This window comes from Montipora capricornis, chromosome 12 (assembly GCF_036669925.1).
Source record: "Montipora capricornis isolate CH-2021 chromosome 12, ASM3666992v2, whole genome shotgun sequence".
In the NCBI taxonomy this organism is placed as follows: domain Eukaryota; kingdom Metazoa; phylum Cnidaria; class Anthozoa; order Scleractinia; family Acroporidae; genus Montipora; species Montipora capricornis.
Window position 1 is genome coordinate 28685681 of NC_090894.1, and position 25408 is coordinate 28711088.

Below are 25408 nucleotides of genomic sequence, written 5' to 3' on the forward strand. Positions count from 1 at the left end.
TGAATGTTATCTTGGAAAGCTACTTCGTCATGTCAGGAAAGGATCGAACGGCAAGAAAATTGAAATATAGTCACTATAGGTTACCTGTGTTAAGCAAAGGTTTGTCCCTGAAAAACGATCGCAGATGGCGACAAGTATAATGTTAGAGTCAGAGTGAATAAGAATTTCTTCTCCTCCGGTTTCTTTTTTCCAATTAAAAGGGGAAGAAAATTGTCATGGTGAACTTGATGTGTACTTTTTTGTCACTTTTTGGAACTTTCAACTTACCATGTCAACAAATCTTTATTAAAAACAAGTTCTTTACGTAAGGACTGACTTTAACATTTGCTTTGTCCTTTGAGTCAAGATGGGCTCGCCCTGTATACTGATCATTAAGTATCGTCATGGGAAAAGTTTTGTAAATGTCTTTTCGTCTTAGGGACGTTCGCGCCAAAATCTTTCTACGGTGAGATTTTCTTCATTTCTCGCCTTGAGTTATATCACGAAGCTACATAAAGTATATAACGGATAAAAGAAGCGTCGAAGCAGAAGGCTAAGAACCAAATCAGTTTTACAGGTTATTAATGAATTACCTCGAATTGGGAAGGTGGCGCTGCAAGCATCTGTTTTAATCTTGTTTGTATTGAACTAGCAGATCAGACGGCGCATCCTAATTCCTCCATTCGCGCACAACTATAAGTTATTTGCAAGCTGGGCGGTCCGCGTATCGGTCTTGAAAATGCTGCCCTGGGCCGCAGGCCGAGGGCAGCTTTTTCAAGACCGAGGTCACAGTTTTTCGCTGTGCGGACCGACCCTCAGCTGGTAAATAACTTATTGATGTTTTTCCTCTCTCTCTATCCCTTCCTCTCTGAATCAGTTTTTTAATTGTTGGCTCGCACCGCGCTTGATAGCGAATGTAGTATTAAAGCGACTTACAAACTGAACGTTTCTAAGAGAAATAATTTTATTTGAATTCTATTTCCAAACCTCTTGTCTAATAAAAAGTAACTTTTGTATGTAAACCGATTCGGTGTCAGATAAAATGGAATTTTAAGGTCATTATACAAGCTAACGCAACTAAGGCTGGATGAGAAAATTCTGCCCGCTCCTGGAACCAATCAGATTGCAGGATTTGTTGACTTCCGTCCATTATCAGTCAAACAAACGCAGCGCTTTCTCTGTTTTTGTTGTATGACGATATTGTAAGCCTAAGTTACTGTTGAAATCGTAAGCACTAGTATCTGTAAGTATATCTTTTCAAAATAAAAATAAAAAATCCTAGAAAAGAATTACCTCAGGCTTATTGCCCATAATGATCCAAAGTTAATTAAAAAAGTTTAATACCACTTGCTTTTGATGTCTTTCTTCTTGTTGGTGGTCCTTAAAGTAAAAGATTTGAGAAATAGCGGTTGAGAGTATGCTTTTAGTGAAATTTTACTGAATTCTTCTTGAAATAGTCACGACCCCAGAGAGCAAGTTGAGCAGTTCCTTGACTTCAGGCTAAAAGTCGGTTTAAAACATTTTCTATACAATTATTGATGATCCGCATATCCGTCTTATTCAAGACACGGAAATGTCCAGTTTTTCTGTGTCATTGGCATAAATAATTTATTTGAAAATTAACAGTATTTTTTCTTTGTAATAAAGGATTATTTACATTATAAGCCGGATATAATAAAAAAAGTAAACAACAAGTGCATGATGTTTATTTTCGTCCCCAAAACATCGGGGTTTTTATTTGGAACAAGCAAACAAAAAGGAAAGATTATTAACTCTAACTCTAAAATACTTACCTAGACTCTGCACTTAATTATTTTTCAAGAATGAACCTTTCAGTAATTTTATCCCTTTCCTGACGTGACGGAGTACCTTCTTAACTTAACCCTTTCAGCCCCGATAGTGCCAAATGGCACTTATAGATTTTACTCTGTCTAACGCCAGACGATTTTACTCGTCAATGGGGAACCCCTCGGGGCTTAAAGGGTTAAGCTAACAGCGTGAAAAAACTATGTCCCCGTTTAACCCTTTCAGCCCCGATAGTGCCAAATGGCACTTATAGATTTTACTCTGTCTAACGCCAGACGATTTTACTCGTCAATGGGGAACCCCTCGGGGCTTAAAGGGTTAAAATAACTTATTACTTTGCAAGAGTGGAACACAATTCTACAAGAAAATTGTATTTGAAGTACATGATAAAAAAGGCCGGAATTAAAAAATATGATTAAAGCAAATCAGCAGGTTTTGTAATAAATAAATAAATATATAAATATGCTGCATTTCCACATAAAGATCAAATATAATATACCCTTCAGTCATTGGGAACTCCATTCTAAAGACTTTGCTGCTTGCTGCCGCACTCCGTCGGCGGTACTCGTGCCAGCTGTTAGGAGATAAGTCTTCGCTGCCTGCCTTCAGCTTGAAATTTGGCCAGTTAACCCTGCTTTGACTCAAAGGAAACGAAAATCGAAAGGAATTATCTTTCTTCAATGCAAACGAGCAGCTGTGCTTTTAAGTCAAGTGAGAAAACGTGATCTAGCATTAAGCCGTAGCCATGTATAACAAAACAAGTTGTTTTTCATTGGACAACTTGGACCTTCGTTGTTGTTTTGCTGAGGCGGCCGAGATGAAGTACAAGACTTATGTTTCCATTATTTTCGCAAGCAGCATCGTTTTCCTTATTTTGTCCCCCGTGACAGTGGTGGGAAATGCATTGATTTTGGCAGCGATTTGGAAAAGGACATTTCAGAGAACGCGGCTATACGTTCTTCTTAGTGGTTTGGCGTTCAGTGATTTTTGCATAGGACTCATTGTTCAACCATTACTGGCTCTTTGTTATTTTCTGTTTCTTGACGAGTCAGGTGTAGTAGACACTCAAAAACACTTAAATGCCTATATCATAACTTATGTTGGGCTCATGAGCGGAAAATTCTTTTCCAATGTCGAATTAATTCTTATAACACTGTTGTCCATTGAACGCTGGCTACATATGAGCAGACGGTCCTTAATGATGACACCTCACCGCCGTTGCCTTGCAGTCACTTTATTACTAGTCGTTCCAGCTTTTTTTGTAGTGTCAAATGTTGTGCAGTATTTGAGGCGTGGATGGTTAAGTGTGGCTTTAACTATTATCAATTTTGTGGTTATACTGCTCTGCTACTTGATTACGTCATTTGCTTACTACAAACTCTATCGAATCATTCGTCAGCACCAGCAACAAGTTCAAGAGAACCAATCTTCTCAAAATTTTGGACAACCGGCAATAAACTTGGCTAAATACAAGAGGTCTGTCAAGTCTATGTTATACATTTTTGCTTTATTTTCTGTCACCTTAACTCCTTTCGTCGTAGGGATGGCTTTTTTGTTAAGCAGAGCCGAGAATCTTTCTTGCCTGGAAGGAATTGCAGTGTTTTATGTTTCTCTATCGATTTGCTTCTTATCTTCATCTCTTAATCCAGCTATTTATTTATGGAGAATGAATGAAGTGCGTGAAGGAGTTAAGAGTTTATTCTGAGCAAATGACTAAAACGAAACTATGTTTATTCGAGGACTGAAATCGATGGTTTTGCTTTTCATATTGAGAATAATGTCGGGTTCAAAAGTCGGAAACAGAAATCATGGTCGTCTTCGTCCAATTATGTGGTAAATGTTGTGCAGACACGCTTTAACATGCTGCGCGTTTTTGGCAAATTCTCGTCCTCTCCAACGTCGTACATCGCAGAGAAAACTATGCGAGCAATTGTAGCTGGCTAGGATGTAACTTCTGGTCCAATTCTGGAGCATTTTACACAAATGTAGCGCCATACGACTTGAATATGTTGCCGAGCTCTTCATGGGCCTACAGCAAAACAAGCGTAATTTGCATCGACTACAAAAGAAGACCGACGATTGCTTTCTTGACACGTTCCGGCATTAGACGACACTGCCAGCCATGCGTATATTATCCAAACACCGTGGCTACATTCCACGTGCCCCTGGAGGGAGATCTGGTATTCAAGCTCAACCCCACCCCAAGGGACCATGTTTCCCGCTCTACCGGTTCAGCACAAAAGCCGCTAAGACCCAGGGTTTCCCGATCATGTCGCAACACAGGAAACCTTGTCTCGGTACCCTGTATCCCGCAACCGGCTGCACACGCCTATGACTCTCAGCCTGGTAAACGTGCGTTCGGTTAGACCTAAAAGTGCTGATCTCTTGGAGCTTATTTGTGATATGAAATCTGATGTCATTTGTCTGACTGAAACTTGGCTCACACCAGATGATGTTGCGGCTAGCAACCAGGCCACCCCGTCCTGTTACGCGCTGCTGGACCAGCCTCGCATACGTCGAAAAGGCGGTGGTCTTGCTATCTTCTAAATGGATAACCTATCAGTCAGTCGTGTGCGTGGTAGCGACGAACCTTCATTTGAATACCTTGAGAGCGTTATTAAGTATGAGAAATTTCGGGTCACAGTTGTCAACATATAAGGTCTGGTGTTCACGAACACTTTGTCGCTTTTAAGCGCACAAAGAACTACGCATCACTGGTTTTAAATCAGGCCAGGTCATGCTACTTTTCTGACTTCATAATGGACAACAGTGATAATCAGGTAAAGTTGTTCAGGGCTACCAAATCTCTTCTATCCCAGCCGAGGTCATTCACTGTGCCACCTGGCTCTGATGTTGTCTCCCTGGCTAATGAAGTTGGGGATTTCTTTGCTGACAAAGTCTCACGGATGGATGCTGCCCTAGATGGTAATTCGGGTGCAGTCGACGATGACGTTCTCGAAAATGGTAACTGTTCTGTCTCGCTCGAAAAATTTAACATCTTATCTCCAGAGGATGTAAGAGGTCTGATTTGTCGCGCAGCCAAAAGTCTTACCTACTGGATCCGATGCCAACTACTCTGGTCACTCATTACATTGACGAGCTGACTCCTGTACTGACCGCTATGATCAACACCTCGCTTCAGTCGGGTCATTTCGCTTAGAAGTGGAAGGAACCTTTAGTAACACCCCATTCTGAAAAAGGCGGGTTTGGACCAGACGAAGGCAAACTTGCGCCCCGTGAGTAACCTGGCATATGTTTCGAAGCTCACTGAATCTGCCACTTCCACCCAGCTAGAGAAACATATGCTTGAAAATGGATTGTACCCTTTACATCAGTCCTCCTATCGAAAGCACCACAGCACCGAGACAGCACTGTTGAAAAGTGCGAAACGATATCCTACTTAATATGAACAGTCAGCAGGTCACTCTACTCGTGTTACTTGATTTCAGTGCCGCGTTCGACACTGTAAATCACAGCATGCTTCTTAGAGTGGTCCGCTCTAAACTGGGGGGTAGGGGTTACTGTCCTTGCGTGGCTTGGCTCTTATCTCTCAGCGAATTATTCTGGATGGCACACGGTCACGGACATACCAACCTAACCCGGGAGTTCCTCAGGGTTCCTTTCTAGGCCCTCTGCTGTTTAATATATACGTCTGTGGCCTATTTGACATTGTCAGTAACCACACCCCTGTTGCGGTGCATGCCTATGCTGATGACTTCCAAGAGTACGTTTCCTTCAGTCCCTCAAGCTGTGTGAACGAGGAGCAAGCAGTTCAAGTCATACAGGACTGTGTAGCAGATATAAAGTCCTGGGCACGCCAACATAGTCTCATGCTTAATGAGGGGAAAACAGAACTTTTAGTGTTAGGAACGCGCCAACAACTTAGCAAACTAATATCAGCCATCTGAGGGTTGGCGATGCGACCGTTGCTGCCTCCACATCTGTGAGGAACTTAGGTTCATATCTTGATAAGAACTTTACTATGGCCATGCATGTTACTAAGACCTGTAGCGCAGCATTTGTCAACCTTCATAACATTAGGCAGATAAGGAAGTTTCTATCACACGAAGCCACAGAAACACTTATTCACGCGTTTGTTACGAGTAAAGTAGACTATTGTAATAGCCTTCTGTACGGTCTTCCCGCCTATCAGACCGCTAAGCTGCAAAGGGTACAGAACGCGCCAGCCCACTTAATATTTAAAGAGTCTAGGTTTTGCCACATAACCATTGTTAAGACAATTACACTGGCTGCCTGTCCATTACTGCATAATATTCAAGATATTATTGATAGCTTTTAAAGCTATCCACGGGCTGGCTCCAGAATACATTAGCTGCCTTGTACGTATCCGGTCTCAGGGGAGATATAATTTACGTAGCCAGGAAGGCATCATCCTTGACGGATTACATACATCTCGCAGGACCTATAAGACACTCGGTGACCACTCCTTTGAGGTAGCGGCACCGAAACTTTGGAACGATGTACCGGCTACTATTAGGTTAGCATCTATAGTTTTAAATCAGATCTCAAGACGCATCTCTTTAAACAAGCATTTTTAGAATAATTCTTTTCATTGTTAGGATATTAGGCTATTATTTCTACTATTTATTGTAAATATCATTATGCATGTATTTCTTTTTGATAGTATAAGATTGTAAAGCGCATTAGATCATTGCGTCATGGTAATGCGCTATAGAAATCAATACATGATTATTATTATTAATTATTCGTAATTGCGTCAATATGATAATAATTCAGGCATAATAAACCTTGTTACCAAGGCCAATCTCAAAATGAAACATTTGCCACCATTACTCAACCGGTCACTGTGCGCTTTGGCCAGCCAAGCTACCGTGCATCGGGATAGGTACAAAAACATTTAAACATCAACTCTGTTATGAAGAGAGGAGCAATGTAGCAGAGCCTGACATGAAAACAACCAAAAACCAGCAGGTGGAAAAAAACAGGGAACGTGTACCCCTGACCAACGCAGTGGGGCGACCCTTGGTGTTCTAAGGTATTTTTTCATTGAAAACGCCTTTTAAAATTTAAATGAACATAGAACACCAGCGTTGTTATATTTTAACTCCTGTATTTAAACATTGAGTTATGAGGCCCTGTCAGGGGTTATCGGGATACGGGATAGCATTATATAGATAGCATTATAGGGATACAAACCAAGGGAATTGACGGGATACAGGAAATTTGGGCCATAAATAAATGGAATCCGGGATACGAAGTTATTGCATGCCTCAGTTTCAAAGCGAGTCCTGGTGCACAATCATTCCAATGAAAATGAGTTCCGTGTTCTTATGTAAATCAAAGTCATTTCCCTTTCAATGGTTGAGCAAAAAAGATTCACTTCGAAACCGAGACAAACTGCAACTTGGAAATGGTTCATTTATTTCCATCGCTGGCGCAGAAGTCAGGTGCGGTCGCAAACAATCAATGAACTGATCAATGAAGTGAGCGCTCACTTAGCTTCCGCTTGAATCAAATAAAAGTTCTCAAAACAACGAACGTAGTGACTGCTGTATACAACCCTTTTTTTCTCGTTTGGAGAACGATCCAGAAAACAATAGATGATATTCTTATGCAAATTTGTGGCAGGGTAGTATTTAGAGGTAAAACTACAACTTGAATGAAAGGCTGTAACTTCCCCATTGCAAAAAAGCGAAACAACAGGTTTAGTTAATTAATCTTGAAAACTCTGAGCCGGCAACGACATTGCATTGAAATATGTTGAAATCAGATTTAATAAAGATTATAGATTTCTATCATTTGTCCTTCCAAATAAAACCCCCATGTTATTTGCCGGAATCGAGAAAATTATTTTTTTTTCTTGTTGGGTACTACTGTTAAATCCTTTCAGTTTTAATTGCAAAAAATAATATATTATTTACTTAAATTCCAGATTAAAAAAAATTGGACATCTCGCATTATTATGTGCGTGGTTTGTAATTATAATTGTTGTTAATTTACGGCTTTTCACTGAAATTCATGAATCATTTTCTTTATTTATAGAATTCTGAGTATAGGAGGTTTTCACGTGACGTCATCGCCGCCATGCTAGTGGACGAAAACAAAAGATGTTTCATTAGCTTCTTTTGTTCGTCCACCAGAAGTCGTACATGTCTCTATTGTTATTGGTGTCCCTAGAGGTCGGTTGAAAACGTCCTATTGTAGTCCGTCCTTGTGGTGGGCACAATACCAATCGGAGCTTTACTCCGTCGAATTACCCTCATAACCAAGGTTGCGATCCTCGCGAATAAAGATCGTTCCTGCCTAATGAAAAATGTAACTTGTGATAATCCTTATCAGCCTAAATTGCTATTTTGCCGGCACGTAGCAGAGGCCTGGTTAAAAGTGGCAAGCGCTAGGAGTGCCAAGTGATCGCGGTTTGTAAGAGTGTGAGCCGGGCACTCTACGGTCATCTCAGCCTTCGCCGTGTACACAACTCCAGCTTCGTTTATTGTTATATCACGCGGAAATCATGAAAGTCTCATGCCTCCGTTAAGATGTATACGATAACTTTCATTTACATTGCAAATAGTGTTTTTTTTTTTCAATAAACCAAACCCCTAGAACCCCAATGGTCGCACCGCTGCCTTCGTCGGGGGTACCATTCCCCGGTGTTTTCCACTTCCTGGTTTTAAAGGGTGTTCGTGTCCGGCTCTTATGAATTGCTCTTCTCTTTATAATAGAGTTGATGTGTAAATGTTTTCGTACCCATTCCAATGCTGAATAAATGGCACGGTAGCTTGGCTGGCCGACGTGCCCAATATATCATTTTGGTCAAGTGTCCAGTTGAGTAATGGAGGCAAAATGTACTCACTCACTCATTCAACGTCCACTATAAAGGAATTAAAATATAACAAGGCTGGTGTTCAATGCTTCCATTTTGAGATTGGGTTGGGTAACAAGTAGGTTTATTATTCCTGAATTATATATTGAGGCATTTAATCAGCCGGGGTTATCATTCCGCACAGAAAGAGATGTGAGGTAATTACGAAGGCGATGGCAACTACAATAAAGAAGACCGACTCTTAATTTCTGTTTCCTTTTGAACCCCACCAAGAGTGACTACCGTCAAAGCAGGAACGTAGATCTCAGTCCTCAAATAAACGTAGTTCCGTTTAGTGACTTGAACAGAATAAACTCTTAACTCCATCGCGTAATTCATTCATTCTCCACAAATAAAGAACTGGACTAAGAGATGGAGATAAGAAGCAAATCGATAGACAAACATAAAGCACTGCAAATGTTTCCGGGCAAGAAAGATTCTCGGCTCTGCTTAACAAAAAAGCTATCTCTACGACGAGTGGAGTGACAGTCGTGACAGAAAATAAAGCAAAAATGTATAGCATAGACTTGACAGACCTCTTGTATTTAGCCAAGTTTATTGCCGGTTGTCCAAAATTTCCAAGATTGGTTCCCTTGAACTTGTTGCTGGTGCTGACGAATGATTCGATAGACTTTGTAGTAAGCAAATGACGAAATGAAGTAGCAGAGCACTATAACCACAACATTGATAATAGTTAAAGCCACATCTAACTTTCTAAGCCTCAAATACTGCACAGCATTTGAAACTAGTAATATAGCTGGAACGACCAGTAATAAAGCGACTGCCAGGCAACGGCGGCGAGTTGTCATAAAGGACCGTCTGCTCATATGTAGCCAGCGTTCAATGGACACCAGAGTTAGAAGAATTGATTCGACATTGGAAAAGAATGTTCCGCTCATGAGCTTAACAAAAGTTATGATGATATAGGCATTTAAGTGTTTTTGAGTGTCTACTACACCTGACTCGTCAAGAAACAGAAAAAAACAAAGAGCCAGTAATGGTTGAACAATGAGTCCTATGCAGAAATCACTGAACGCCAAACCACTAAGAAGAACGTGAAGCCACGTCCTCTGAAATGTCCTTTTCCAAATCGCTGCCAAGATCAATGCATTTCCCACCACTGCCACGGGTTACAAAACAAGGAAAGGGATGCTACTTGCGAAATAAATGGAAACATAAGTCTTGTACTTCATTTCGGCCGCCTCAGCAAAACAACAACGAAGGTCGTAGTTGTCCAATGAAAAACAACTTGTTCTGTTATACATGGCTACGGCTTAATGCTAGATCACGTTTTCTCACTTGACTTAAAAGCACTGTTGCTCGTTTGCATTGAAGAAAGATAATTCCTTTCGATTTTCGTTTCCTTTTGAGTCAAAGCAGGGTTAATGGGCCAAATTTCAAGCTAAAGGCAGGCAGCGAAGATTTATCTGCTAACAGCTGGCACGAGTACCGCCGACGGGGCGCGATTCTCAGCGGCAGCAAACAGCAAAGTCTTTAGAATGGAGTTCCCAATGACTGAAGGGTATATTATATTTGATCTTTATGTGGAAATGCAGCATATTTATTTATTTATTTATTTATTACAAAACCTGCGGATTTGCTTTAATCATATTTTTTAATTCCAGCCTTTTTTATCATGTACTTTAATTACAATTTTCTCGTAGAATTGTGTACCACTCTTGCAAAATAATAAGTTATTTTAAGTTAAGAAGGTACTCCGTCACGTTAGGAAAGGGATACATTTACTGAAAGCTTCATTTTAGAAAAATAATTAAGCGCAGAGTCTAGGTAAGTATCTTAGAGTTAGAGTAAATAATCTTTCCTTTTTGTTTGCTTGTTCCAAATAAAAACCCCGATGTTTTGGGGAAGAAAATAAACATCATGCACTTGTTGTGTACTTTTTTTTATTACATCCGGCTTATCATGTAAATAATCCTTTATTAAAAAGAAAAAGTACTGTTAATATTCAAATAAATTATTTATGCCAATGACACAGAAAAACTGGACATTTGCGTCGCAACAGGATCTCTGTGTCTTGAATAACACGGGTATGCGGATGAACAATAATTGTATAGAAAATGTTTTTAACCGACTTTTAGCCCGAAGTCAAGGAACTACTCAACTTGCTTTCTACGGTCGTGACTATTTCAAGAAGAATTATAAAATTTCACTAAACGCATACTCTCAACCGCTATTTGTCAAATCTTTAACTTCAAGGACCACCAACAAGAAGAAAGAAATCAAAAGCAAGTGGTATTGAACTTTGTTAATTAACTTAGGATCATTATGGGCAATAAGGTAATTTTTGTTTTGGATTTTTTATTTATTTTGAAAAAATATACTTACAGATACTCAGGCTTACAATCTCGTCACAAAACAAAAACAGGTCTACTTACACAAACTGTCAAAATTGGGCCATTTTGCCGACAAAACGCAGCGTTTGTTAGACTGATAATGGGCGGAAGTCAACAAATCCTGCAATCTGATTGATTCGGGGAGCGGGCAGAATTTTCTCATCCGACCCGCTCACGACGAGCGGAATCCTAGCCTTGGTTGAGTGAGCTTGTATGATGAACTAAACTTAAATTTCCATTTTTTCTGACACCGAATCCGTTTACATGCAAAAGTTATTTGTGTTTTTCCTCTCTCTCTCCCTTCCTCTCTGAAATCAGTTTTTTAATTGTTGACTCGCACCGCGCTTGATGGCAAATGTAGTATTAAAGCGACTTACAAACTGAACGTTTCCAAGAGAAATAATTTTATTTGAATTCTTTTTCCAAACCTCTTGTTTATTAAAAGGTAAGTTATTTACCAGCTAACGGTCGGTCCGTATAGCGAAAATCTGTGACCTCGGTCTTGAAAAAGCTACAATAAAAGCAAGGTGACACACGCTAACACCAACCTGGTGTGGCCGACTCATCACGCATGCGCACAACCATTTCACCCAGTCAATTAGCAGCCATGGACACCTTTTTTTTTTTTCGTGAAAAACACAAACTCCTTTATTCACAAGATAAAAAAATCCTATTTACAATCATCATAAGAAGAAGTAAAGTATAAACTCGAAAAAGGTCTCTCTAGGGAAAAACAAACACCTTTAAAGATCACTCGGAAGGCACAGGACTCGGGCGGATCAGCCTGCCAGCAGGCGGAACGTCGCATTTTGACATCTTAGCTGGAGCTCGCTTCATAGGTTTCTTGCCAGTTTGTAGTTGCACACAAAACTTACACTGAACTTGATAAACAAAACGAGCCATATACTGATGAGAATCAACAGATAAACCATTCTTCTCTATCACATGAGAAACAAAGTCAGTAACTCGAGCAGGAGACATGCGGATCACGTCATCATGGGAGAAGTTGCCTAGAGCAGAAAGAAGATATGAATCAATCACGATGAACAACAACTGAAGACCTTGAAACGGGAACCAAAGACGGAGCAACTGAGGTAACAGGTTTACTATCAGAAGTAACAGCAGACGATGCAGGAACAGTAGGAACAGAAGAAGGAACCTCAGGCGATGCAGGAGTAGAAGGAGTAGAAACAGTGGACACAAGAGCAGGAGACACGGAGACTGAAGACGGCGAAGTAGAAACAGACACAGGACCAGAAACTTTAGCAGGAGACACGGACACGGAAGACGACGAGGTAGAAACAGCAGGTGCAGAACAAAGTGGCCGGGTTGAGGAGGGGCAGCCTTAGCAGCAACCTCCTCATCACCAGATGCCGTTTCTCCAACATCAGATGCCATGGAAGCACCATCATCAGAATGAAGAACGTACTCAGAACAGAGCCCCAGGCGTGCCTACACTCCCTAGCCAAATGACCGGGCTGATGAAAACGACGGCACAGACCAGAGAGAGGGCAGTTTTATGAGGCACGATGAACAAACTTACGACAGACGGAACATTGAGGACCAGCATACCACGCACGACAAGGAAAATCATGAACACCAACAAAATACGGCACTTCATTGTCCAAGGCTATCTTCGCAACACAGTTGCCATTGTAGAGCGTTGGAAAACCATCGAACGTACTAAGCTTAACAGAAAGGACTTTACTAAAAGAACTTAAGAAACTGGAGACATCATCGTCCGATACTTCTGCAGGAAGATCTCGAAGATGGACGGAGCGAACTTTCGCATCTGCATGTGAAACACGAATAGGCGTTTCACCGAAAGACAAGCCACGCTGAATCACTTCGTCACAAGATTCAGTGTCCTGAAAAGTCAACCGAACAAGACCACCACGCAGGAACTGAACAGCCACTAGCTTTTCTTGGTCAACAGCCTCCAGCAACTGTGGTAAGACAACCGACAAGCCAACGTAACGGTAAACTTCCTCAGGGAAGTACGCCAACAGACCATTAGGGTACGAGGGAAAGGACATGGCGCACACCCAATTTAGGGTTGGGTCCACGCCGTTCCCTCCCGGCAGGTACTTAGGACAGGACCCAAAAAATAAACAAAAAAGCCAATTAAACACAATCACACAGCTTTTTTTTTTTTTTTTTTTTTTTCATGAAAACAGCCTTTATTCACAATAAAAACACACGCCATTTACAAATTAAAAAGCACAAAAAAGTCACTAGAAACTAAGAGCCGGAGTAGGCAGCTAGCCACAAGGGCCTGGGGCCCTAACAGCAGAGTCCATGAGCAGAGCAAATTCCCTGCAGAGATCCCCGGATTGTGGACACCGCGAACAGCGCACGGACAAATGGAATCCATGACCCAGATGTACTTTTAAATATTGAAATATATATATATTCACCATGGCACAAAAACCGTCCAAGACCCAAACATCATGGAAGCGAGAGAAAGAAAACATTTCTATTGAAGACAAAGGAGCAAAATTGCCACTGCCACCCAGCTAGAGAAACATATGCTTGAAAATGGATTCTACCCTTTACATCAGTCCTCCTATCGAAAGTACCACAGCACTGAGACAACATTGTTAAAAGTGCGTAACGATATCCTACTTAATATGAATAGTCAGCAGGTCACTCTACTCGTGTTACTTGATTTCAGTGCCTCGTTCGACACTGTAAATCATAGCATGCTTCTTAGAGTGGTCCGCTCTAAACTGGGGGGTAGGGGGTACTGTCCTTGCGTGGCTTGGCTCTTATCTCTCGGGTCGTTCTCAGCGAATTACTCTGGATGGCACAAGGTCACGGACATACAAACTTGACTCGGGAGTTCTTCAGGGTTCCTGCCTAGGCCCTTTGCTGTTTAAGATATACGTGAGTGGCCTATTTGACATTGTCAGTAACCACGCCCCTGTTGCGGTGCATGCCTATGCTGATGACTTCCAAGAGTACGTTTCCTTCAGTCCCTCAAGCTTTGTTAACGAGGAGCAAGCAGTTCAAGTTATACAGGACTGTGTAGTGAATATAAAGTCATGGGCACGCCAACATAGTCTCATGCTTAATGACGGGAAAACAGAACTTTTAGTGTTAGGAACGCGCCAACAACTTAGCAAAACTAATATCAGCCATCTGAGGGTTGGCGATGCGACTGTTGCTGCCTCCACATCTGTGAGGAACTTAGGTTTATATCTTGATAAGAACTTTACTATGGCCATGCATGTTACTAAGACCTGTAGCGCAGCATTTTTCCACCTTCATAACAATAGGCAGATAAGGAACTTTCTATCACACGAAGCCACAGAAACGCTTATTCACGCGTTTGTTACGAGTAAAGTCGACTATTGTAATAGCCTTCTGTGCGGTCTTCCCGCCTACCAGACCGCTAAGCTGCAAAGGGTGCAGAACGCGGCAGCGCACTTAATATTTGAAGAGTCTAGGTTTTGCCACATAACCCCATCGTTAAAACAATTACACTGGCTGCCTGTCCATAACCGCATAATATTCAAGATATTATTGATAGCTTTTAAAGTTATCCACGGGCTGGCTCCAGAATACATTAGTTGCCTTGTACGTATCCGGTCTCAGGGGAGATATAATTTACGTAGCCAGGAAGGCATCATCCTTGACGGATTACATACATCTCGCAGGACCTATAAGACACTCGGTGACCGCGCCTTTGAGGTAGCGGCACCGAAACTTTGGAACGATGACCGGCTATTATTAGGAACTGTGTTATTATCTATAGTTTTAAATCAGATCTCAAGACCCATCTCTTTAAAGAAGCATTTTTAGAATAATTCTTTTTATTGTTAGGATATTAGGCTATTATTTCTACTATTTATTGTAAATATTATTATGCTTGTAATTCTTTTTGATAGTATAAGATTGTAAAGCGCATTAGATCATTGCGTCATGGTAATGCGCTATAGAAATCAATACATTATTATTATTATTAATTATTCGTAATTGCGTCAATATGATAATAATTCAGGCATAATAAACCTTGTTACCAAGGCCAATCTCAAAATGAAACATTTGCCACCATTACTCAACCGGTCACTGTGCGTTTTGGCTAGCCAAGCTACCGTGCATTGGAATAGGTACAAAAACATTTAAACATCAACTCTGTTATGAAGAGAGGAGCAATGTAGCAGAGCCTGACACGAAAACAACCAAAAACCAGCTGGTGGAAAAAACCGGGGAACGTGTACCCCTGACCAAGGCAGTGGGGCGACCCTTGGTGTTCTAGGGTATTTTTTCATTGAAAAACACCTTTTACAATGTAAATGAACATAGAACACCAGCGTTGTTATATTTTAACTCCTGTATTTAAACATTGAGTTATGAGGCCCTGTCAGGGGTTATCGAGATACGGGATAGCATTATATACATAGCATTATAGGGATACAAATCAAGGGAATTAACGGGATACAGGAAATTTGGGCCAAAAACTAATGGGATCCGGGATACGAAGTTATTGCATGCCTCACTTTCAAAACGAGTCCTGGTGCACAATCATTCCAATGAAAATGAGTTCCGTGTTCTTATATGAATCAAAGTCATTTCCCTTTCAATGGTTAAGCAAAAAAGATTCACTTCGAAACCGAGAGAAACTGCAACTTGGAAATGGTCCATTTATTTCCCTCCGGCTGGCGCAGAAGTCAGGTGCGGTCGCAAACAATCAATGAACTGATCAATGAAGTGAGCGCTCACTTAGCTTCCCCTTGAATCAAATAAAAGTTCTCAAAACAACGAACGTAGTGACTGCTGTATACAATCCATTTTTTTTTTCGTTTGGAGAATGATCCAGAAAACAATAGATTATATTCTTATGCAAATTAGTGGCAGGGTAGTATTTAGAAGTAAACCTACAACTTGAATGAAACCCTGTAACTTCACCACTGCAAAAAGCGAAAAAATTAAAAAAACAGGTTTAATTAATTAATCTTGAAAACTCTGAGCCGGCAACGACATTGCATTGAAATATGTTGAAATCAGATTTAATAAAGATTATAGATTTCTATCATTTGTCCCTCCAAATAAAACCCCCATGTTATTTGCCCGAATCGAGAAAATTATTTTTTTTTCTTGTTGGGTACTATTGTTATTTCCTTTCAGTTTACCATGTTAATTCAGTTTTAATTACAAAAAGTGATAAATTATTTACACCTATTCCAGATTAAAAAAAATTGAACATCTCGCATTATTATGTGTGGTTTGTAATTATAAATGTTGTTAACGGCTTGTCACTGAAATTTATGATTTACACATGATTTATATTCCTAGATATTATATTTCATCATTTTCTTCGCCTTATAAATGTTGTCAACGGCTTTTCACTGAAAATCATGATTTATATATGATTTGTATTCCTAGATGCTATATTTCATCATTTTCTTTATTTATAGAATTCTAAGTATTGTAGTCTGGCTTTGTGATGGGCACAATATCAGTTGGAGATTTAATCCGTCGAGTTACCCTCATAACCAAGGTTGTGATCCTCGAATAAAGATCGTTCCTTCTTAATGAAAAAATGTAATTTGTGATAATCGCTATCAGCGTAAATTGCTATTTTGCCAGCACGTAGCAGAGGCCTGTTTGAGAGTGGCAAGCGCTTGGAGTGTCAAGTGATCGCGGTTTGTAAGAGTGTGAGCTGGGCACTCTACGGTCAGCCTTCGCCGCGTACACAACTCCAGCTTCGTTTATTCTTGTATCGCGCTGAAATAAAGCCTCATGCCTCCGTTAAGTTATATACGATAGCGTTCATTTACATTGTAAATAGTGTTTTTCAATAAACAAAACCACTAGAGCCCCAATGGTCGCACCGCTGCCTTGGTCGGGAGTACACGTTCCCTGGTGTTTTTCACCTGCTGGTTTGTAGGTGTTTTCGTGTCCGGCTCTGATGCATGGCTCTTCTCTTTATAATAGAGTTGATGTTTTAATGTGTTTGTACCCATTCCAATGCTGAATAAATGGCACGATAGCTTGGCTGGCCGACGTGCCCATATATCGTCTTGCTCAAGTGTCCAGTTGAGTAATGGAGACAAAATGTACTCACTTAACGTCCGCTATAAAGGAATTAAAATATAACAACGCTGGTGTTCAATGCTTCCATTTTGAGATTGGGTTGGGTAACAAGTAGGTTTATTATTCCTGAATGATTATATTGAGGCATTCAGTCAGCCGGGTTTTCATTCCGCACAGAAAGTGATGTAAAGCAACTACTAAGGCGATGGCAACTACAATAAAGACCGACACTTAAATTTGTTTCCTTTTGAACCCGGCCAAGAGTGACAACCGTCAAAGCAGGACCGTAGATCTCAGTCCTCAAATAAACGGAGTTCCGCTTTAGTCACTTGCACAGAATAAACTCTTAACTCCTTCACGCACTTCGTTCATTCTCCACAAATAAAGAGCTGGATTAAGAGAAGGAGATAAGAAGCAAATCGAAAAAGAAACATAAAACACTGCAGATGCTTCCAGGCAAGAAAGATTCTCTCTACTTGACAAAACTGAAGCTATTCCAGCGACGAATGGAATCAGAGAGACGGAAAATAAGGCAAAAATGTATAATATAGATTTGATAGACCTCTTGTATTTAGCCAAGTTTATTGCCGGTTGTCCAAAATTTTGGTTCCCTTGAACTTGTTGCTGGTGCTGACGAATTATTCGATAGACTTTGTAATAAGCCAAAATTGTAATCAAGTAGCAGAGCAACATAAGCACAACGGCGACAATAGTCAAGGCCACATTTAACCTATCACGCGACAAATACTGTGCAGCTGCAAATGAAGCTGGGAGGACAAGTAATAAAGCGACTATGAGGCAACGGCGGCGAGGTGTCATCAAGGACCGTCTGCTCATATGTAGCCAGCGTTCAATGGACAATAGCGTTATAAGAATTAATTCGACCATGATAAAGAATGTTCCGTTCATGAGCCCAACATAAGTTATGATGATATAGGCATTTAAGTGTTTTGGAGCGTCTACTACACCTGACTCGTTAAGAAACAGAAAAAAACAAAGAGCCAGTAATGGTTGTACAATGAGTCCTGTGCAAAAATCACTGAACGCCAAACCACTAAGAAGAACGTAAAGCCACGTCCTCTGAAATGTCCTTTTCCAAATCGCTGCCAAGATCAATACATTTCCCACCACTGCCACAGGGGACAAAACAAGTAAAACGATGCTGCTTGCGAAAATAATGGAAACATAAGAGTTATACTTTATGTCGGCCGCTTCGGTGACACAACAACGAATGTTGTAGTTGTCGGCCACAGAAAACCATCTTGTACACATGGCTTAGCTTAATGCTGGGTCACCGCTTGATTACTCACTTTAAAACAATTTTTCTCGTTTGTCTTCAATAGAAATGTTTCCTTTCTCTTCGCCTTTCGCTTTGAGTCCAAGTAGGGTAAACCCCCTAGCTGGCGTACCTTTGCGTTAAAGGCAAGCAGCGAAGATTAACTTCCTGGCATTTAGTGTCAGTATTGCCGAGCACGATTCTCATCCACAGTATGTCTTTAAAATGGAATTCCCAGTGACCGAAGGGTATATTACATCTGTTCTTTTTCTGTTTGGAAATGAAGCATATTTATTTATTACAACACCTGCTGATTTTCTCTTTTTTCTTACAGCTTTAATTGTATTTCAATAGAACTTTTTACAGTTATGTGCTTAGTCACCTGGCCTTTAAATGAAAAGTGAGGCTGACCTTGTTCTGACACACACTTTCTGCTTTTTTATGCTAATGTCCTTAATGACGTTGTTAAAGAATTGATAGGTGAGGGAATGGATCCCCATGCCCCATCATAGTTTTTTAAAATCTATTGTTTTGTTTTTCAAAGCTATTTTAAGTTTTCGTTCCCACTGCCGCGCAATCTGCCGCAAGTGTTTAAAACTTCATTACGTCATCACAACCGGCCAATCAGGTGCCTCTAAAAATAGCTTGGTCACTGGAAGAGACCCCATGTACCATTTTCTCACAAAAAATCGTGGCAGCTGTATATACCAATTAATGCATGAGTTATCTTGCGAAGGTACTGCGTCATGTCAGGAAAGGATCGAACGGAAAGAAATTGAAATATATAGAGGATATTACATGGCCGCGTGGAGATACGGAAATTTCTCTTCGAGTGATAAAAAATGTTATTATATAAACACAAATGAAATTCTAAATCATTTCACGAAAGGCATCGAAAGGCGCGATTTTTATATGGAACCATAGCCACAGTGATCTTTTCACGAGTGAGGATAACATGTTATCCTCACGTGTGAAGATATCCTGTTTTGGCTCGAAAGCTCACTTGGTATTTCATTGGTGTTTATATAATAAAGTCACTATATGCTTACTGTTACGAAGCAAAGGTTTGTCCTTGAAAAACGATCACACGCAGATTCACGACAAGTATAATGTTAGAGTCAGAGTGAATAAGAATTCTTCTCCTTCGGTTTTTTTTTCCGACTAAAAAGGGAAGAAAATTGACATCGTGAACTTGATGTGTTCTTTTTTGTCACTTTTTGGAACTTTTAACTTACGTGTCAACAAATCTTTATTAAAAACAAATTATTTAGGTAAGTACTGGCTTTAACATTTGCTTTGTCCTTTGAGTCAAGATCGGCGGGCACTGTATACTGATCATCAACAACCGTCATGGAAAATGTTTTGTAAATGCATTTTCGTCTTAAGTCATGGCTAACAAAGGTGACAGGGTATTCAGCAGTTACCGGCCTTTTGTGCGAAAATTAAAATAACTCTGATCCTGATGTGGAATAGTTAATTAGCATTATTTCCAAAGAGAACAAAACGGTGTTCGTGATGGGTGACTGGAATGTCGATTTACTGAAGCACTCATCTTATTAGGCCACGGGAGAATAATTTAGAATGCTTATTGTTTCAACAAGTGAGCGAATGCTGAGAATTATATGTAGATGGTTGGCAACCGATCTCTAGAGGACTTAGAAACACAGGTAACAATGCTACAACGTACAATTGCTGAAGGACGAACAACTGAAGGAGTCAATGAGCGATATTTTTGTTTTCGTACATCAACATGGCGCGATGACGTAACGTGAAAACTATCCATTGCAAACTCGCAAAAAGTCCGAGCTCCAGATGGGATTTGAAACCACGACCCTCCGTAGACGGATGCGATATTATTGTTTTTCAGAATGTTTTTTCCGATGATTATTTGCCCTACTAGAATTAATGTCACATAACGCGTCCTTTATTCATAACGTTGTTTGCCAATGATTCACAGGTTTATTACTGACATCTCTTATCACCTTTCCATTTTTCTAATATCAAGTTATGGTTAGAGAGAGAGTTTTGGGGGGTAATAGAAGTGTATTATGGGTTTGTGCAAGTAGTGAATGCATGAGTTATCTTGAGAAGGTACTTCGTCATGTCAGGAAAGGATCGAACGGAAAGAAATGGAAATATACTTTACTATATGTTACCTGTTAAGCAAAGGTTTGTCCTTGAAAAACGATCGCAGATGGCGACAAGTATAATGCTAGAGTCAGAGTGAATAAGAATTTCTTCTCCTCCGGTTTCTTTTTTCCAATTAAAAGGGGAAGAAAATTGACATGGTGAACTTGATGTGTACCTTTTTGTCGCTTTTTGGAACTTTTAACTTACCATGTCAACAAATCTTTATTAAAAATATTTCTTTACGTAAGGACTGACTTTAACATTTGCTTTGTCCTTTGCGTCAAGATGGGAGGGCCCTGTATACTGATCATTAACTGTCGTCATGGGAAATGTTTTGTAAATGCCTTTTCGTCTTAAGGACGTTCACGCCAAAATCTTCCTACGGTGAGATTTTCTTCATTTCTCGCCTTGAGTTATATCACGAAGCTACATAAAGTATATAACGGATAAAAGAAGCGTCGAAGCAGAAGGCTAAGAACCAGATCAGTTTTACAGGTTATTAATAAGTTACCTCGAATTGGGAAGGTGGCGCTGCAAGCATCTGTTTTAATCTTGTTTGTATTGAACTAGCAGATCAGACCGCGTATCCTAATTCCTCCATTCGCGCATAACTATAAGTTATTTGCAAGCTGGGAGGTCCGCGTATAGCGAAAAACTGTGACCTCGGTCTTGAAAATGCTGACCTGAGCCGCAGGCCGAGGGCAGCTTTTTCAAGACCGAGGTCACAGTTTTTCGCTGTGCGGACCGACCCTCAGCTGGTAAATAACTTATTGATGTTTTTCCTCTCTCTCTCTCTCCCTTCCTCTCTGAAATCAGTTTTTTAATTGTTGACTCGCACCGCGCTTGATAGCGAATGTAGTATTAAAGCGACTTACAAACTGAACGTTTCTAAGAGAAATAACTTTATTTGAATTCTATTTCCAAACCTCTTGTCTAATAAAAAGTAACTTTTGTATGTAAACCGATTCGGTGTCAGAAAAAATGGAAATTTAAGGTCATCATACAAGCTCACTCAACCAAGGCTGGATGAGAAAATTCTGCCCGCTCCTGGAACCAATCAGATTGCAGGATTTGTTGACTTCCGTCCATTATCAGTCAAACAAACGCAGCGCTTTCTCTGTTTTTGTTGTATGACGATATTGTAAGCCTAAGTTACTGTTGAAATCGTAAGCACTATTATCTGAAAGTATATCTTTTCAAAATAATAATAAAAAATCCTAAAAAAAAATTACCTTATTGCCCATAATGCTCAGGTAAATTAAGGCATGGGTCTCAATTTGCCTTAATTTGCTCACTTCAAAAGTGAGGGGGTGGTCTATCTCTTACAGCTGTAGATGTAGACATATAAAACTTTGTCAGCTGCTTACATTTTTAGTTTAAGTCAATTTCATTATTTTTTATTATGCAAATTAGGTCACGTGACGTCCATCTGTTTAAAAAGCTTGTTTTTGAAACGGCAACACTTTTTCGTGTGCTCTCAATTGCTTTGCCGGTTGCATAGTGTTAAGGCCGATTAGTATATCACTTCTGTGCTTGGCCTTTGTTAAATATGTAAAAGGAAGGCGTCAAGATGGGATAAAACTGCCCTGGGGGACTGGGTCTAGTTGAAAAAACCGTTTATTTTCAAAAAAAGTAAAAAATTCAAAAAAGGCCAAGCACAGTTTTGTGGAAGCTTGCATTACACATTGTCCTAAACCAGTCCGGTTTAATAACTCGCAACAAAAAGTGTTGCCATTTTTGTCTAAAGACATTTTATTGTTTTCTGGCCGCGTGCAGTCACGTGACAACATGAGCAACACTTGTATGTGTTTGGCAAAGTTTCATCTTTCTAATGCGTAAGTGCTCCGAGTTAGACCACCCCCATCACGTTTTGATTAAATCATTGTTTACCCATGCCTTAATTTACCTGAGTGATCCAAAGTTAATTAAAAAAGTTTAATACCACTTGCTTTTGATGTCTTTCTTCTTGTTGGTGGTCCTTAAAGTAAAAGATTTGAGAAATAGCGGTTGAGAGTATCCTTTTAGTGAAATTTTACTGAATTCTTCTTGAAATAGTCACGACCCCAGAGAGCAAGTTGAGCAGTTCCTTGACTTCAAGCTAAAAGTCGGTTTAAAACATTTTCTGTACAATTATTGATGATCCGCATACCCGTCTTATTCAAGAACACGGAAATGTCCAGTTTTTCTGTGTCATTGGCATAAATAATTTATTTGAAAATTAACAGTATTTTTTCTTTGCAATAAAGGATTATTTACATGATAAGCCGGATGTAATAAAAAAAGTACACAACAAATTTGCAAGTGCATGATTTTTATTTTCTTCCCAAAACATCGGGGTTTTTCTTTGGAACAAGCAAACAAAAAGGAAAGATTATTAACTCTAACGCTAAGATACTTAACTAGACTCTGCGCTTAATTCTTTTGCTAGAATGAACCTTTCAATTTATTTATCCCTCTCCTGGCTTCACGGAATACCTTCTTAACTTAAAATAACTTATTACTTTGCAAGAGTGGTACACAATTCTACAAGAAAATTGTAATTATAGTACATGATTAAAACCGCTGGAATTAAAAAAATATGACTAAAGCAAATCAGCAGGTTTTGTAATAAACAAATAAGTAAATATGCTGCATTTCCACATAAAGATCAAATATAATATACCCTTCAGTCATTGGGAGCTCCATTCTAAAGACTTTGAAGCTTGCTGCCCCTGAGAATCGCACCCCATCGGCGGTACTCGTGCCAGCCGTTAGGAGGTAAATCTTCGCTGCCTGCCTTCAGCTTGAAATTTGACCAATTAACCCTGCTTTGACTCAAAAGGAAACGAAAATCGAAAGGAATAATCTTTCTTCAATGCAAACGAGCAACAGTGCTTTTAAGTCAAGTGAGAAAACGTGATCTAGCATTAAGCCGTAGCCATGTATAACAGAACAAGTTGTTTTTCATTGGACAACTTCGACCTTCGTTGTTGTTTTGCTGAGGCGACCGAAATGAAGTACAAGACTTATGTTTCCATTATTTTCGCAAGCAGCATCGTTTTCCTTATTTTGTCCCCCGTGGCAGTGGTGGGAAATGCATTGATCTTGGCAGTAATTTGGAAAAGGACATTTCAGAGGACGTGGCTATATGTTCTTCTTAGTGGTTTGGCGCTCAGTGATTTTTGCATAGGACTCATTGCTCAACCATTCCTGGCTCTTTTTTATTTTCTGTTTCTTGACGAGTCAGGTGTAGTAGACGCTCAAAAACACTTAAATGGCTATATCGTAACTTATGTTGGGCTCATGAGCGGAACATTTTTTTTCACTGTCGAATTAATTCTTATAACACTGTTGTCCATTGAACGCTGGCTACACATGAGCAGACGGTCCTTAATGATGACACCTCACCGCCGTTGTCTTGCAGTCGCTTTATTACTAGTCGTTCCAGCTTTTTTTGTAGTGTCAAATGTTGTGCAGCATTTGAGGCGTGGATGGTTAAGTGTGGCATTAACTATTATCAATGTTGTGGTTATACTGCTCTGCTACTTGATTACGTCATTTGCTTACTACAAAGTTTATCGAATAATTCGTCAGCACCAGCAACAAGTTCAAGGGAACCAATCTTCTCAAAATTTTGGACAACCGGCAATAAACTTGGCTAAATACAAGAGGTCTGTCAAGTCTATGTTATACATTTTTGCTTTATTTTCTGTCACTTTAACTCCAGTTGTCGTAGGGATAGCTTTTGTGTTAAGCAGAGCCGAGAATCTTTCTTGCCTGGAAGCATTTGCAGTGTTTTATGTTTCTCTATCGATTTGCTTCTTATCTCCTTCTCTTAATCCAGCTATTTATTTATGGAGAATGAATGAATTGCGTGAAGGAGTTAAGAGTTTATTATGTGCAAATGACTAAAACGAAACTATGTTTATTCGAGGACTGAAATCGATGGTTTTGCTTTTGAGAAAATCTCGGGTTCAAAAGCCGAAAAGAGAAATCAAGGTCGTCTTCGTAATTGCGTCAATATGATAATAATTCAGGCATAATAAACCTTGTTACCAAGGCCAATCTCAAAATGAAACATTGAACACCGACGTTGTTATATTTTCACTCATTTTTAGTGGACGTTGAGTTATGATCGTGTTAAGAGTTTGCATAACCGGACACTGGAGGAAGATAATATATGGGCACTTTGGCCAGCCAAGCTACCGTGCATTGGAATAGGTACAAAAACATTTAAACATCGACTCTGTTATAAAGAGAGAAGCAATGTAGCAGAGCCTGACATGAAAACAACCAAAAACCAGCTGGTGGCAAAAACCAGGGAACATGTACCCCTGACCAAGGCAGTGGGGCGACCCTTGGTGTTCTAGGGTATTTTTTCATTGAAAAACGCCTTTTACAATGTAAATGAACATATATATTTTAACTCTTGTATTTAATCATTGAGTCATGAGGCCCTGTTAGGGGTTATCGGGATACGGGATAGCATTATATAGATAGCATTATAGGGATACAAACCAAGGGAATTTACAGGATTTTTGGGCCAAAAATTAGATAGATGTGGATAGATGTTTATTAAACAATAATACATAGCAGCCTTAAGGCTGAATTGCTTATTATATAAAATAGATAAAGGTAAAATCTATACAAAAATTCCTGTATACATTACATTGTTACTATTCATAATTAGTATCACCCAACTAGTGGACTAATGCAAATCCTGCATTTTGATTGGCTACGCTACTAGAGGACTATTATTAATAGTCCTCGAGTAGCGAAAAGCGTGACGCTTCCTTTCGTTTTATTCGCAAATAAATATTTCTTCAACTTGCATTTGCTAACTTTGTTATTGCCTTTTCTGTCCGACTAGTTGGGTGATACTAAAACAATTAGACCCTTCGCCCTCAAGGGCCACGGGTCAATAGCCCATTCGGCTTCGCCTCATGGGCTATTGACCCGTAGCCCTTGCGGGCTACGGGTCTAATTGTTAATTATTCTTAA

General features: G+C 39.9%; 2 protein-coding genes across 2 annotated transcripts; both read left to right on the forward strand.

Annotated features, from left to right (window-relative positions):
* Positions 1-2390: 2390 nt before the first annotated feature.
* Positions 2391-3490, forward strand: LOC138025610 (ocellar opsin-like). Its single transcript, XM_068872796.1, has one exon. The coding sequence runs from the start codon at positions 2531-2533 to the stop codon at positions 3488-3490; it is 960 nt and encodes a 319-aa protein (XP_068728897.1). The 5' UTR covers positions 2391-2530.
* A 19713-nt stretch (positions 3491-23203) lies between these two features.
* Positions 23204-24458, forward strand: LOC138025213 (high-affinity lysophosphatidic acid receptor-like). The gene has a single exon (XM_068872420.1). The coding sequence runs from the start codon at positions 23348-23350 to the stop codon at positions 24317-24319; it is 972 nt and encodes a 323-aa protein (XP_068728521.1). The 5' UTR covers positions 23204-23347; the 3' UTR covers positions 24320-24458.
* Positions 24459-25408: the final 950 nt, after the last annotated feature.

What these genes read in the sequence shown, in the direction of transcription:
- LOC138025610 (XM_068872796.1), top strand. Translation starts at nt 2,531, where the DNA reads ATGTATAACAAAACAAGTTGTTTTTCATTGGACAACTTGGACCTTCGT.
- LOC138025213 (XM_068872420.1), top strand. Translation starts at nt 23,348, where the DNA reads ATGTATAACAGAACAAGTTGTTTTTCATTGGACAACTTCGACCTTCGT.